This window comes from Engystomops pustulosus, chromosome 4 (genome assembly GCF_040894005.1).
Source record: "Engystomops pustulosus chromosome 4, aEngPut4.maternal, whole genome shotgun sequence".
Taxonomy (NCBI): domain Eukaryota; kingdom Metazoa; phylum Chordata; class Amphibia; order Anura; family Leptodactylidae; genus Engystomops; species Engystomops pustulosus.
Window position 1 is genome coordinate 81,419,689 of NC_092414.1, and position 17,271 is coordinate 81,436,959.

General features: G+C 39.7%; 1 protein-coding gene across 1 annotated transcript in view; it reads right to left on the bottom strand.

The window, feature by feature from the left end:
- LOC140128460 (uncharacterized) overlaps nucleotides 1-17,271 on the bottom strand; it is a 137,597-nt gene that overhangs the window by 31,927 nt on the left and 88,399 nt on the right. The window contains exons 11-17 of the mRNA XM_072150167.1: nucleotides 14,167-14,305; nucleotides 6,468-6,643; nucleotides 5,069-5,145; nucleotides 4,915-4,964; nucleotides 3,901-4,096; nucleotides 1,878-1,988; nucleotides 1,533-1,546 (exon numbers count right to left, since the gene is read on the bottom strand). Of these exons, the coding sequence (XP_072006268.1) occupies nucleotides 1,533-1,546; nucleotides 1,878-1,988; nucleotides 3,901-4,096; nucleotides 4,915-4,964; nucleotides 5,069-5,145; nucleotides 6,468-6,643; nucleotides 14,167-14,305 (763 nt within the window). The remainder of the gene's footprint in view (nucleotides 1-1,532; nucleotides 1,547-1,877; nucleotides 1,989-3,900; nucleotides 4,097-4,914; nucleotides 4,965-5,068; nucleotides 5,146-6,467; nucleotides 6,644-14,166; nucleotides 14,306-17,271) is intronic.

The following is a 17,271-nucleotide window of genomic DNA, read 5'->3' on the forward strand; positions in this document are numbered from 1 at the left end:
GTATTTCAGGAATATGAATGTCTGATACAGAAATCCATAATGCTCTAAATAAATGAATACAGCATAACTCAATGTCAATAATCACAAAATGGAGATTAAATAGTTTTCACTTATGATTTACAAAATTTTATGGGCTTTCTAAAGTAGGTGGAGTTTTCTCCAAGATGGCCACCACAGAATACTACAACTCTCATGAGCCCTCAGTTTTCGATAACAGCTCCTCAATCTCATGCTCCCAGTAATGATTTCCCAGACTGCCCTGCTTTGTTATTATAGAAATAAGGTGTGTGTGTATCTGCCATCACTGCACTTTGACCCACCGAGATGGCATCTCACCACATCACTGGCCATACTAGATGTATCGCATACTATACTGGTCTACTATGCACCATACATTATACACCCCACCATACCACCATACACCCCCCTATATCAGAATGATCTGCCATGTGCTGATAGCCTCCATGTACATCATCATCCATTCACCTTCAGGTAAAAAAACATCTCTCCCCTCCAACATACACTCCCACGTAAAACACACTTTCTCCTCCTTTAAAAGTTGTTTTTTGGCTTTTGTCATGGCTGCTTTCTTCCACAAGCAGTGCCACATCTGTGCTGATATCCTGTGTGCTGTTTATGGTAGGAAGCAGACATATTTTTCAAATCTGAGACAACCTCAGCCTCCTAAACGCAGCCTCCAGCCTCTTAACATGCAGTCTCATGTAACTACATCCCTCCTAACATGCAGCCCCATGTATATGCATCCCTCCTGTCCCCCCATCTTCCTAACATGCTTCCGAATGTAAATACATCCCTCTTGTTTCCCCAGCCTCCTAACCTGCAGTCCAAAATAAATACATTCTTCCTGTCCCCCCAGCCTTCTAACACACAGTACCATATAAATAAATCCTTCATGTCCCTCCAATGTTTGGTTGCAGTGTCATTTAACAACATCACTCCAGCCCATAACATGCAATCCATATAAAAACACTCTCTTGTCCCTTCAGCCCCAATAAATGACATCACTACTGCCCATTCCCCCTGCATATACAGTCCTGTCCTACCCCATACACCTTCACTGTTCTCCTTCATGAACTGACCCCTCAGCACAGATATCTGTGGCTTCTCTGCGGTTGGCCATGCCCCCTAAAACCCACTGCAAGAAAACAACTACAGCCAAACATAGAGATAATCACATCACCTGCGCCCAGGCAGGTGCAGGACATGTTGTGTGGACATATGATCTTCGGTCCTGTACCTGATACACAGGGACAAATGTCCACAACATTTTTCTGGCAAATGGAAACACAATTCTAAACAACTAATTATATTAGCTCATATTTTAAGGACCCATTTGAATACTAATTATGCTTATTCCTGGAATATCCCTTTAAGCAATTCAACTTCTTTTTGGGCCATGAAAGCTCATTCTTCTTTCCAGTTTGGATTCTTCTTTCCACAATTCCTTTCATCATTCTGATTGAAAGGTCATTGGAAAAAATACCAGCCAAAATTTGCTTGTGTTAACTTACTTTATCATTACTATCTGTATGAAGAAAAATAATTTTAGATTAAACCATCAACTATATATGAAGGATTGGGAAGAGAAGGAAGAGGTATGAAAAATGTGAACACAGGGAACTTATAATTAGGAACATGTCCTATTGTCTTTTGCCAATTGCCTCTCAACATCCCTTTCACAACAATGCTTGGTACTATAGACCCCAATACCTGCTTAATGTGCTGCCCCTATATTCCAAATGCATTTTAAAGTGGATTTCTGGACCCATAAATTTAAAGTTAAGTTAATTGCAATTTTGAAAAAACTTTTACATATGTATAAATGACTTTAATTTTGATGATGAAACATATCAAACCTGGCAAACATCTCTGTATTGTCCTCTCATGGCATAGTGTATGGGTTTTTGATTGTTTCCATCACGTTTATTGACAGATGCTCCATTCTCGAGTAACAACAATGCAATATCCTTTAAAATGGGAAAACACCATGTTAAAAAAGAATTTGGAATTCTAACATTTATAGTCTTGTTAGTCCTTTAAACTGGTGGTCTCCAACCACAGGGCCACGGCCGAAGTACGGGTCATAGAGCTCAGGCAGCATGCCTCTGCCTTCTCTGCCAATTTCCCCTCTAATACCAAAATAGACCAAAAGGCATCAATAAAGGAAAAATTTCAGGAGGAAATGAGGTTTATAAAGGTGATCCATTTTCAGTCTACCAAAATTCTACATTGGTTCATTTGGATAACCTGGGCATTCCAGGACCATGTGCAGCCTTTGTACGTTATTTAATGGCGAATCCAAAGTTGGGCCCAGGAAAACCTCCTTATGTCTCCAATCCCTCAGGATTTTAGTTTACTATTTTTTTTTATCATTAAGTTACTATATTTTGGAAGTGCCAACTGCCTTTTTGTCTCAATAATCTCAATTGTCATGTTGGCACTTTGCAATCAATAAGTGGGTTCGGGTTGTAGTTTGGGTGGTCGGTCCCTGAGAGGTTTGCCATCACGTCCCTATATTAATAGATGCTTCTGGTTTCTTGTTTTAGATAATATATAACAACCCCACTTAAAGGAAACCTACCATTTCAAATGGTAGGTTTAAGCTGTAAACACCGAGCACCAGCTCAGGGTGAGCTGGTGCCGGTGCTTAGTTTCGTTAGTGTTAAAACCGCGGTATCGCGGTTTTAACACTTTTTAAACTTTATAGCAGAAGCCGCTTCGGCGCTGCGGCATTTCCTATGTAGGCGCGCACACGATCGTGCGCACGCAGCGCCGAAGCAGTTTATGCTATAAAGTTTAAAAAGTGTTAAAACCGCGATACCGCGGTTTTAACACTAACGAAACTAAGCACCGGCACCAGCTCACCCTGAGCTGGTGCTCGGTGTTTACAGCTTAAACCTACCATTTGAAATGGTAGGTTTCCTTTAAGAGCCACCTGGAGCTGGGGATCTCACATGGGGCTCACTAACATTCTTCACCTTTCAATTGGTTAGATATATGATTACAACAATGTGTGTCCTTGAGAAGTGACACTATTTTCTGTCCATTATATGACCTGCTTCCAAGCCATGTTATAATTTGTTTAATAAACTTTACACAGAAAGTAGGAAAGAATTTGCTCTTCAGAAAAATTAGCAGGATCATAGAAGGCATTAAATTGAAATACTATCCAGCACTGATGCGAATAAATCATTTTTGGTGGGATAGAAACTTACTATTTAGCTCCAGCATCCTCTTTTATGCTATTTACTTTATCCTCTCCAAACTCACCTACCCCTTCTCCTCCTGATAAACATCTTTGCTTGACCCAGGTAGATTCAAAGTGAGGGAATGTAAGTTTGAGAAAGATGAGTGTGGCAGAAGAATCAATTAGATAGAGAAAGAAGCATTTGACACTAATATATTACAAAATATCTTACATTCTCCTATTCTATTGGTTTATGTAAACTTTCATAGCAGCGGATAGGAGTCCTGCCTTCAGCACTGTTGCACAGAGGATGGTGCTAGAAGCTTTGTCTCTTGTGTAGTAACCAGCCAGACTTGAGGCTCTCATTCACTTAAAGGTTGAGCCTACACCCCCACAATCTTGTGGCCTATGCTATGGATAGACCATTAATGTGTTGGAATGTGGGGATGGAAAACCACATTAACAGCAAACTGCACATTTCTTTTCCATATGCCATGTGACTGTGTCATGTGATTTCTGCAGTCAGTGGCTTCACGCAAGAATAGAGATGTCATTGCTGAATGTCACTTTTATTGCACTGTTGACTGCTGAAGTCCCTGACTCAGCCCAAATGGATGTGTACACCAAAGCCTGTAGTGTAGGAACGAGTAATCGAAACAGGGTAAAAACCTTATTATTGCATTCAAACTTACGAAGTATCCATTTTGACAGGCCAAGTGCAAGGCTACATTGCCTGAGGACTTTTCATTTGAATCAACAAAATGAAAACAATTTTCCTTAAAAAGACTGAGCAGGTTCTCAGTTCCAGAATAGTCATTCTCATTGATTGCTTGGTGAAGCATTCTCAGCCACTGAGTGGTGTTTCCCGGAAAGACTTGATATAAAAACCTGTAAAAAGATAAAACATTTTTATGCATTGTGAGACCGTGACAGGGATAATCAAATGCTACCGCTAAATTTTTTTCACATGTGTCCAAGATTTCACGGAATTAGTTTTATATAGTAGAAAGTGCAGACTTTCCAGCACTGGTTTGTGTTAAACATGGAAATGTGCCTAGACCTGGATCGGAAAAAAGTAGGTGGACTTCTCAATCCCTACTCAAACTCTGACTTAAAGGGGTTATCCGGGTTTAAAAAATTTCTTATGGCCAGGCTGGGGAGGGCTAGTTAAACATAATAAACATGTACTTACCTCCTCCGGCGCCGCGGTACCTTTGATCCCTGCCCCTGTTTGTTTACAGGGGCACGGAAGCCACGCACAGGGAGCTTCCGGTCCGCGATGTGGACGGCTCCTCCCATCCGTCCCTATCTCTCAGCGTTGAAAGCGCTGGGAGATGGTGCGCATGGGATCTTCCGGCCGGCCGGAAGCTCCCTGTGTGCACTTGTAATGAAACCGGCGCACAGAGAAGACCGGCCGCGGCGCGGGACATCGGCAGCACCGGAGGAGGTAAGTACATGTTTATTGTGTTTAAATAGCCCTCCCCAGCCCGGCCATAAAACATTTTTTAAACCCGGATAACCCCTTTAAGCACCACATGGCGGTACCTGCAGCATAAGCATAAAAAGGTGCAGACTTGTAATGAGCTCTCTCTGATGGGTGCACACACAAAGCCTGCCCAAGTAGCCTAAATTAATATCAGTTTTTTCTTATTTGGAAAATATACCTAAAGTTGTAGTGAATTGTATTGTGCATGTTGAGTACTCACAGTGAATTTGCCTTCAATACCTTGTTGTGTGATCTGGCTTCAAGAAATAGCTGTAATAAAGAAGTAAAGTTTGTAAATGTTACAAAGTTATGTATAACTTTTTATGGTGTGAAACAAGGGAACAGAATGTATCACTGTCAAACATTATATTTACCTCATAGTCTGGATAATTTTCTGGATTAACATCAGTGGATTCCAGGATCGGTAAATGCATCAATTTCCTTATACTAGCTAAATAAAACAGAGTATAATTTAATGTTATAAGGAAAAAAGGATGAAGCCTGAATGTGGACAGTAAATATATCACATCTTATGGGGATAAAACTTTTTTTCAGTAGTTTCTGTTGACTTCTGACTGCCATACTAGGGTGCGGGGAGGAATTTTTCCCTACTTTGGTACAATTGGCATCAGCCTTGCAGTGTTTTTTTGCCTTCCTCTGAATCAATACTGTATAATGCAAGATTAATTGGTTGGACTTAATGGATCAATGTCGTTTTCCAACCTTATCTACTATGATACTTTGTTGTTTAGATCTTTTCTGCAAATTGAAAACAGAAATAAAAAAAGTCCCCAAAGATCACTTGTTTATTTCGCTTATCTGATATAACTTAAAGAATTGCATTATATTTTATGCTCTGGCAATTTAAAAGACATCTACTAGCAGGATGAAAGACGGTATGCAAATGAGCCTTAGCGGCTCTTGGCTCCATTAACACCAATGGAGCCTGGAACCCTTCAGGCTCATTTGCGTTCAGTCGTTCATCATGGTGCTAGATGTCCTTTAAGAAGTCTCCCAAAGTTTGCAGGTAATTGAAACAACATAGACCCACAAGTATATGTAAAACCTAACTGTAGTCTGTGAGGCCAAGTCTAAGGCTACCCTTCAGTGTTTACCATTGACTGAAAACCATTGATTAAAAACCTTAAAGGTGCATTCACATCTTATTATTTATGACAAATGCACAGGATATGAACTTCATGGTAGGTGCAGCTCCCACCTCAGGTATCTGCACCCTTTCCCCAGCACAGTTGATTCGAGAGTTTGCACATTCACAACCACTACATTTGGCTGTGTTGAAGGAAGGGGATCAGTGGACACCCATTCCCCAGATAGTTATGGGTTCTAAAAAAAGGGAGCCGCACCTATCATGTATTTGTGACAGATGCGGTGGCAATGTCATAAATACAGAAAGTGGTAGTACCCCTTTAAGACAACAGTTCCCAACAGCTTTTATCTACTGGCCTTTACCAGTAGTGGCCATTTTTCCTTTAAATAAAACCAAAGCAGAATTTAAAGGAACACTCATGGTGTTCCTTGAATACTAGTCTCACTGCCTCCGGAGGGCCTTTACCAGTTAAGGTAACAGTGTATCCAGTGATCTCACTCCTCTAAAGGCCCATTAAAATCCATATCTAAATATAATTACATTTGTTTCTGTATAAAATATAATAAACCAAGCAGTAGAAATATGCCATAAAAGGCAGGCACAATAATTGCTGATGCCTTGACTTTCCCTCCTATACAATCATCACAACATTCAAAGCATCCTACATTTAGTTTGTCTTCCAGAAAAATCCTCAAGGAATTCCTGTGTTTTTTTCATCTGTAGCACGATTCGGCAATCAGCTGTTAACATCTGTTTATGTTGCAAATGACAGAATCCTGAACCTTGGGTAAGTTGCAAGTTGATACCTTGCTCCACACATAGATCACTGATGGTTAATGTTCTGATGGTATAAAACAGGAAAAGCTTAAATTATAATTTAATGATATTTACTTGATTGTTGTTTCATTTCATTTTACGTTATTGTGAATGTTCCCAGTTCTCCTTTAGGCTTTGGATTTTTGCAAGCGAAATAAGAAGAAATATAGATGCTCGTAGTAACACTACACTTGCTGGAAGCAATTAGCCAGCCGAGCATGATCACAGCAAGGTGTGGGGGTACCACTGTCTGGAGACAGTATAAGACTATATAGAAAGGTCCATTGGGTGGTATTTTACAAAGCTTTATAGGGGAAACCAGTGCACAGTATATTTCCATATAAGGATACAAAGTATTGGTTATTTATAAGTATACAATTGTATTGGAATTACGGTAAGTCTTTTTATATGGTTTAATAAAGGGTGAAAACAAAATTAAAAACATTTACAGAAACTATTTTTAAATTTAAAAAAAACATTTTTTATAAACATATAAATAATATAAACTGTACATTTTTATTATTCCCACAATCATCACTAGCAAGTTAATCATTTGAAATCCAACTATAACTATTTACTCCAAAATCTTACATGTTAAGACAAAATATATCCCAATATAAAATAGGGTGAAGCAGCTACAGTCTGTTGGCACCAGAGCCGAGCTTCTGTGTACCTACAGAGGCTGTTTTGACAGGAAGAACTGTTCTGGAGCAAAGGACAAAGCTAGGTATTAGTACATTCCTTTTTTTACACCACTTAGGGCCAATAACAATAACATTTTGATACTGGACAAACACTATTCTCTACTCCTGTAACTCCTATACAAGTCAAATATATACCATGTTCAAAGATCTTTTTCTGTGTTGAATCTCACAGAATATAGAAGGACATCACTGCGATTCTGTCACTGGAAAACAAGTTCCTTTTAAAGAGGTTGCAACTCCGCCTTATTTCATATAATGTGATAGTAAAGGGGTGGAGTGTTCCCTTTCTACTGCTTTTTGACTGGAATCCATAACTTAGTAAGAATGAAATTCAGATCTGTTTGTAACTGAGGTAAGGAATGATCTACTTACAATTTATGTTAGACACAAACCTTTATTAATAAGAGTAAAAGTTAAAAACAGTGTAATTATTGGTCCGTTGAGCTATGTTGTAGGAACTATATACTGTATAATGACCGATTCAGCTGAATAAAAATACATAATTCCCCATCCTGTGAAATATTATTTTCAACATAAGTTTAAATTATTTCTTACAGTATAATTTGAAAGCATGATTTGCTTAAAAAGCTAGGTATATTTGTTCACAAGGCACAAATTCTGAGCTGTATTCTAGGTGGTACTTTGGTCAGTACCCTTGTAAGTAAATGCAGATAGGAGCCCAAGATTACCTTTGCACTTGCTACCTAGTAGACATTCTAATGGATTTGCTAATTACCCATTTATTGTTGTTCATCATAAGGAGAAATTAAAATAAATCTATGGAAAAATATATTCAGCTTACCCTACTCAGAAAACAATGCTTACCTTGTTGATCCCTCGACCACTCTGCATTGACATGGCAACATGGTACAGGGATAGTGTTCAGTAACTGACCAAAGTCAAAAACACAGAATCAGGAAATTCTTTTTCTGTTTCCGATATTTTTTTGGCTTCCGGTTCTGGAGCTGATACCAATGTGGTGAAGGCATCCTCAGTGCACTTTCGGTGCAACAGAGCCCAGACTACCCAATGCTCTAGTTGATGTCGCAACACTTACTCCCCAGCATGCAGAAAATCCATCCTTCCTTCCGTTCTTGCATGGCTGCAACTGTGTCTCATCTCAAGATGGCGCCTTCCGAACCTCCATCACCAGTGTCTGACCAGCATACCCCTACACAGACATCTACTCCTCTGCTGGAGCCAAAGAGAATGATAGACTACTCGGGACTGCAGTTTAACAGCTGATAGCGTGCGAGGTGACTAAGTGTCTGGTGGCTGACGTGGTACACACCTTGAGGTTTTGAGGCAATACAGGTCATGCTAAACAAACTCAAGGATACTGTGAAGAGCCATTAGATTGATGCTGGTATAGCAACAGGTAAGTGTAGTTGGGGACTCTACTGATGACCTCTCTGAACTCTGTTAACACCTTGAACACTAGATAAGCTATAGGACCAGGAAAATAGGTAGGGAACGAGCAATTTGAGGCTAGTAGGCCCTCGTGAAGTGAACTTACCTAGGGATTTAGCAATGGGACTGAAAATGTGGAAAGAGCTCAAAAAATACCTCAATTATGTTGATAAATAGAAGCTCTTGAGGTTGTACAAAAACCTGCGTTCACCATTATATATACGAAAGCATAAGGAGCTCCTGTTTGTGGACTTCTCTGCAGAGGTTACCAAAAGGTGCAAACTTTTTTTCCTGATTTGCTTGTCACTAGTGACACAGAATGTGTGATTTTAATTTGCTTATGTGGCACTCCTATGAATACAGATGCAAGAGCACCTTACATCAAAAATGTGTCTGAGGAATGTCTTCCTCAATGCGATGGAGACATTGAGAATACAATGCTTTTGAGGAGAAAGAGAGAGATATCAAGCCAATATCAGATGAGTGGCGGCAGGTATTCTACCTCCCTGTTACCAAGATGGTATCTGCGACCTAGACGAGATTGCCATGGCTGTCGCTGGGGCAGAAATAGTCATGAATATTGAATTCAGGTCGTATTCCACAGGACTTTTTGACCATAGAGCTAGTTGATTCTCATATGTAATTTTTGTATATTTTACTACTACTAGCATATCCTTCGAGATGTGCTGTATTTGCTCATCATTGCATTTATTGTTCAACGTGTACTGAAGTTATAAACACAAATTCCTGAAGAGAGGGTGGATTTGAATTGTGTTTTTTAAGGCTTTCGAGCTACTTTATATGTCTGTCTGCTGTTAAATATACATGTTGAGGATAGAGTTCCACTTGCCTTATCAGAAAATAGGGAGTCCTAATGAATACAGCTAGTTTGTCATTTGTATTTCTCCCCCATTACTATTGAACTTAAAGTCGGTCTCCAGTTACTTGACTGGCTACACTTGGAGAGGGGGCGGGGGATGAATTTTAGGGAGATATGAGGAAGGTTTCTTCTAGGCAGTCTTATAGTTGTGTTTTGTTTCTTTGGTGGTTGTTTGTGTTGGCCCCTTGGGATTGTCCTGGGGAATTGTTATTGTTTAAGCCCACTGCCACAGGGAAGGAGAGTGGATCAAAGCTATGCTAATGGACCACAACCTTTAGGATGAACTACGGGGGGATTAAACCCTCTTTTCTGTGTATTGATAATGGGAGAGCGTCTCACAGGGATGAGATCTTTATATTTCACATGAACCTAGCCACGTAGAATGATCGTCTCTGGGTGTAAATCTAGCTCTTCTCCAGGAGACAAATTTATTGAAAGAGGATTTCCCATGCTTGTGCAAATTGTGGGTGGGAGCAGGGCTACTTATTTGGATTGCTAAATCTCTGGCTCAGCGGGGTATGGTGATATATGACCATTCTTTGGTTCTTCCTGATCTAATGGATTGGATGTATAACTACATTTGGTGATTTCCATCCTTCATGAGATTTGTTAAAACTACTCAGTGGTTGGTGGCTAGAGTATATGGACATCAATAAGAAACACAGTCAACCCTATGGTATTTTGGGAAGCTAAAAAAACAGCCCTACTACTATGATGCTGCATAATTGATCACATGGGGTTCTGGAAAGAACTACAAATGTGCAGTTAAAGCAGGCAAGTGAGAGGGTTAGGTAAGCCTATACAACTTTTATGGATGATCCATCCCAGAGCTGTAAAGATGTACGGATACGAGCACAGGAGGGCTTTAAAACATGGCAGAGGAGGGGGAGAACTTTACCAGATTCCAGTTGGAGCCAGGCTTACACAAGTAAGAGAAAAAGTCAGGTCGCCTGTTGGCCAGTCTAGGGAAAGGAAGACAAGCCACTTCCCATATCCTCAGGTTTAGGTGCCCTAGGGAGGATAGTGGCAGCACAAGATGAATACTGGGCAAGTATTATGAATCCCTGTACTCAGAAACTCCTGCTGACACTACCTTAGGTGACACTGGAACAGCAACTACTGTCAGGAAGCCCCACCACTGCCCTGGTCCCTAACAATGCAGAAAAAACTTTCGACAACGTTTGTTGGGGGCAACTAGGTCAAAGGTACCTCCCGTGTCTACCTAACAACACTGTATTCCAAGCTGAAAGCTAGGATAGGAACTACTGGTTATCTTTCCTCTGCAAAGAGTCACTCATCAGGGGTGCCCTCTCTCACACCTGTTGTTTAAACTGTGTCTGAAACCCTGGTGAGAATTATGTTCTTATTGGGGTCAGAGAATTGCACCCAGGGCTTTTTGCAGATGACACTATACTGTTTATGGGTTACCCCATAAATCAATTTACTGCAGGAACATGGTTCTATCACAAGTTCATCATGTTTTCCATTTTTTGTGTGAACCAATCCAAGAACAAAGTGCTCTTCCAAGGACCCCGCAATGGAGGACTCTCCCCGGCCGTCGCTGTGCGGAATCCTGGGAACAAACCGATGAAGATGCTGAAATTTAAAATAGGCTGGACCCAACAATCATTATATCAGTTTGTTTCAGAAAAAGATCAAAAGCTCCATCAGTGACTGACCTAACTATGGAATAGGAACTCTCTCCATGGGACCTGTGCAGCATCTTACATGTCACACTAAATCACATACCCCAGAAACTCCAAACTTCATCTTTAGTGAAGAATACCCTATCCGATCATCTCCCCTAATTGAACCATCCAGGCTTCCAGCAGGGTAGACAGCGAAGACTTTTTTGGAGTGGAGAGAAAAGGGCATAATGCCATTTACAGACCTACTTCACCTACAGGATCATAGATGGCATGGCAGGGAACAACTACTTTCCAAATTTCCAGTTTCTCCAAAAAGGTACTCCATAAAGCTGTAGTTAATGAGGTTTGAAGGAACACCGAGTCATTTATGCTTTTATTCTCCCACCACACCCCTACTTAGTTGATCATCTAGTGGCCTGTCTGAAATGCCAAGAACCACAGACTGGCCTATATCATGGCCTATGAAAATATGGGAATGACTCTGCAACAGTTCTGGTGGGAAATTTAGGCAATGAGAGAAAGGATGCGGAATAGAACCATTACCAGGGATCCCATTCTTTTTCTGTTTCACTGTGACCGAGAACTGACCTCTTAGATTGAGGGCCCCCAACTATGTTTGCCTCGGTTGTTGTATATATTGTGGCAGATTTACTTACCCGGTCCTGTTGTGATCCCACGGTGCGTTGTCCGATGAGGATTCGGGTCCGACGCGATTCACTAGATCGTGTGTCCGAGTTCCTGCATGTGTTGCTTCTGCACCGAGGCCTGTCGGAGTTCACCTGCTTCTTCCTGGTGTATGTGAGTGCTTGATCTTGCGACGCATTTCCTTTTTTAAATTCCGCAGTTTGTCCGAATCTGTCGGGTTGTCCGACAGCCACACTCCTCGTTTTCTGTCGCATGCAAGCCAGCGCCACTGCCCCACAATCCGATCGCTTGCGCCAAAAAACCAGGGCAATTCAGGGCAAAAGAGAAATATTCGGGAAACCCACTGAAAGTGCGGCATTTGGACCCTTAGTAAATAAGCCCCATTGGCCACATGTTGTATAAACATTTGCAGCATTTTTCTGTCTGACTTTAAACTAGAAAAAACCTACTTGCACATGTATTTAAGAAGTTTTTGCAACCACTTTGTGTTGTAGCTGCACTGTGTCCGAAAAGACAGAAAAAATGTAAATCAAAAGGGGCATTCCGATGCACAGTTGTATTGTGCGCCACAATTCTGTCCGACATGAGGCACAATTGTGTCTGCGCTACAATTCTAAAGCATGGAGAAAATGCATTCTGTCGAAGAGGTGCAGGGGTTACCGGATTCATGAAAAGCGAGCACCACAATTTATGAATCTATCACACCTTGCACCCTCTAAAGGCAAACTGCACATAGTGCAGTTTGCACTGTTTTTGATAAATGTGGGCCATTGTACCTGGTGGCTAAGAGATGCTTATTGCACCAATGGTAGGAGCAGAGTATACTGACTGTCTCCATGGTCGTGACCTAGATTAAAAAACTATTTTATATTGAGAAACTGGAAGTCAAGCACAAGATTGGTTAGTTGATTAATTAGGAGGGAAGAAATATGCTATTGAATGCTATTTTATTATGTTTATAATGCAATTTTTGTACTGTGAGATACTGTGAGAATATTATCTTTTGACATATCTTGCTTTGTCTTTGTATGTTCTATCAGCCTGTGTGCCGGCAACACATGTGCATTTAAAAGAACAAACATTTTTAAAAATATATATACTTTATTTTATTCTAGTGGTACAACCTATTGAAAATATTATTTTCTTTTACAGGAAAAACCCTTATACCCCTTCCAAACACACAATATAAATGATCTCCCCAGTCCTGTTCTGTGACAGGGGACTGAAGTAATAGATCTCAATCCCATGATACACAAGCAAAAGTGAGAGGCATGCTGGCAAGACAAGACCTGCATCTTCTATTTTGCTTTTATGTGCATACCTAATGGCCTGTTACTATTAGATCACTGATCCTTATGTAAAGAGATCAGACGCACACAGAAAATGTGTCCGCTGCTAACCTGTATTAAGAAAAACATTTTTAATAAATAAATTACAATACAGATAATAAATTACATGAGAAAAGTAAAGAAAATATAGAAGTTCAATGACATGAAAAATTAGAAAAAAAAACACCCTTTACCTATAAAACTGGTGCAGACACTTTATATATATATATATATATATATGTGTGCAAGCAGTTTGCAGATTCTTTTCAGTGCATATTCAGACACAGGGAAATCCTCAACTGTGTATGAGACCATAGAAAGACATGAGGAAGTGAGACACATAAACCACAGTTGTATCACCTTAGGAATTTTTTGGGGGGGAGATTTATCATATAAGTTTGCTTGTTGTGCAAGAGAATGCAGGCATGGCACGGGAACACCTTGTGCCCGCTCCTTTCCTTGGCGGCCGTGCCCTGCTACGCCCCTTCCACGTCCACATGACATGGTGGTGGCATACTCGCAAAAGAATTTGCAATCATTCCACTGCTTCTACACCAGAAAACTGTCATAGAAGCAGTGATAAATCCCCTCCTTGGTGTGCATGAGTGCTTAGATTGCCGCATACGCATAACTGATTGATTTTTCTACTTTTCTAGTAACCCAAAAATAAGGGAATCTGACCCAGCTGTTATGTCCATCATTGTCCTGTAGTTATTGTATTCTAAAAGGTAAAATAAAAATGAAAAAGATTTTTAATAAAAACTATAAAAAGGACTGTCCCTGGAGATCCCAGGAAATTGTACACTGTAAGTAAGATACCGACACCCAGCCTAAGTGACTCCTTCAATATATAAATCACTTTAAAAAAATACATTTATGTTTTTTATTTATAATAGTAAAGAATGAAATTTGAAAAATATATTTCCTTTTACCTTGGCACAACAACAATATGAAATCGATCTTTTATTTTCTGTTGTATAATGTCCTTAGTGATCCTTTGAACTTTCCGAGCATGCTTGACCCATTTTTTACAGCGCTCCAAATCATAAGATTTTTTGAGCCTTTGCAACTCTAAAAATAAGTAAAAAAAAGTGCTCACTTTACTTTGTCCTCATATTGCCCTTTCAGGACTGTTATGCTTTTGTGCAGAATTTTTTACAAAGATTTATCCAACTATTGTGGCTGTTCATGAACAAACAATTACCCATAGTCTATAATAAACCTAGTACAACTATGAGGCAGGCTAAATACAAATTTATTTGTCATGATTGTCATGATTGTAGAGAACTTATTTCTATATTCAGGTACTTGATGAGCCCATTTTCTGGCATATATTCTCTATACACCTAACATTTCTATCCATCAACTAGTTTTAGCTATAGTACCCCTCCTCTTTTTCTTACACCTGAGAAAATCTTTTCAAGTTGCTTCATGATCGATGTGACACCATATGGACAAAGTGTAAGGACACCTACACATTACACCTGTTTTTTTCGCTTTCTATCTTAAATCTATGGGCATTTTATGTATATATAATTTTTCAAACATTTGCAGCTAAAAAAATGTGCAACTGTTTAAAAAAAAACTTGGAAAGCTTGGTGAACCCGATTGATATATTAAGACAGGGAATAAAAAAATTGTGCATATAGTAGTGGCGTTTTAATTTATGGTCAGTCACTTTACTCTGTATGACCTGTGCCCTATTTTTTATGTTGTGCACTGCAAACAAATCTGGAATCATGTTATGATTTTATTATGTGTTTTGTGAACTGGATGTTAATAGTATAATACTCTGAAAAAATAGGGAAAGCCAAGGATTGATGCGCTGTATTGGTATGAGACTAAAAATCTGTGAGAGAGACGGAGATGAGAATTATTTGTCAATAATTAAAAGGGCGGCACGTTTCAACGCTGGACTGGTATCTTCATCTGTCCAAAGAGATAAAAGGTAAATCCACAACAGAAGTGCGTTTGAACAAAAAGTGTAAGATGGGTGCTTATGCAAAATAGAACTGAAGGTAAAAATATAAATTTTATTTGTGACCAATGGGAGGTACATAATTAAGAAGAATTGTGTAGTAAGCATGATGCTAGTTCAATAATAATAATAATAGAGTAACTTCTAGTCAAGAAAGTAAAAAAAAAATCTGACAATTCAACAAAACCAACATTACATAGCAATCGTAACCATAACAACACAGACAGACCCAACAATATCAAATATAACAACAAAAAAACATGTCCTCTGCATATCTCTGATCTTCAACAATACATAGATTACCAATCTAGTACAACACTCGTACCTTTATCAAGAAACCTATGAGCCCTCCACCACTGACCAGAGTGTTTCCATACCTTCGATCACCAAACCAAGACCATTGGGCCACCACAATAAGCCCTCTGCCAATAGACCATCAGGCAACAGTCCACCCCCCTATCTATGTCCTATCCCCCTTAATGCTTTCCAAGCCACAGACCTTGAATCAAAGCTAACACTATATAGTACAGCTGAACATGCTATGGAGGTTCCAACCACTGATTTAGACAAAAACTTAGATCCTTCCGTAACATGTCTATACTCACCACCCATTAAGACCTGTTCACACAACTCACCTCATTACTGCAGTTACCACCTTCTCCACTGATTGACCCACCTACTCCCTGCACCTCTCCAACAGAGTCTTTTTTAGACCCTCCCATGCATCTCTCCAGATCACTCGACTCTATATCTCAGCTGAACTCCATCCTATTTGTTCCACTACCCACAAGCCCAGTAATAATAACAAAATTCTTTTCTATGAGCCACAAGGCAATCACAACATCCCTAAAAAGAAAAGCTGACCAAGAGGATGCCGAGGCGGATCAACTAGAAAAAGGATTAAAAAGAAACAACTAAACAAAAAGCAGATGTATCTGCCCTCTATTCTACCACTCCTCATGACCTAGGCTTTATCTCCATTAATAACCATCTATCCACTATCCATAAAATGGCCCCAATCACAGAAACAGTTTCTTCCAAATAGCTTAAATATCATCTTACATTCATAACACCTTCTCCTTCAATAACAACATCAAACAAAAGGGTACGCGATGCACACAAGATCTGCACCCTTATACACTAATTTCCATATGGGATCCTTTGAAACACATTATATTCTAGACCTTTCTCATCTAATATTCTATTCTTCCGCTGCTACATTGATGACCTCTTTTTCCTCTGGAAAGGTGATAGAGTCAGCAGATCACTTCATCAGTTATTTTAATAATAATAATACTATGGGCCTATCCTTTACCTCTAACCACTCCTCAAATACAATAGAATTCCTTCATCTGTTAATCCAACTTCAAGCAGATGCCACTCTTTCCACCAGTATGCACTGTAAGACAGTAGATGTAAACAGTTACCTTGATTTCAATAGTGCCCACCATAAACCCTGGCTCAATAATATATCATATGGACAATTTAAACGTATACTGTTCCGAAAGACTGTTCCAATGATTCAACCTTCAAACTGCAAGCCAAAGTTTAGAAGAAACGTTTTAAGACTAAACACTACCCAACTCAGCTAATCCAGGATGCATTCAGAAAAACAATCAACTTCACCCAAAACAAATGTGTAAACCCACTACCAAGCAACACCTCAGTGAAGCTGAATACTTTCCTCAGTGAATACTGAATACTTCTACTTTCAACTTCATCACCACTTATAACAGTCTCCAGTCTTTACATAATTTTCTTTATTTATATGTTTATGTGTGTAAATATACATATACAGTACAGATCGAAGGTTTGGACACACGTTCACATTCAAAAAGTTTTCTGTATTTTCATGACTATAAAAAATTGTAGATTCACACTGAAGACATCAAAACTATGAATTAACACATGTGGAATGATATACTTAACCCCTAGGCGCACCAGGACGTTATAGTACGTCCCCGGGGCTAGATGCTTAGCGCACGGGGACGTTCTATAACGTCCTGCTTCTGGCACCGGCTCACGAACGGAGCCGGTACCAGAAGCAGCGGCTGTCAGC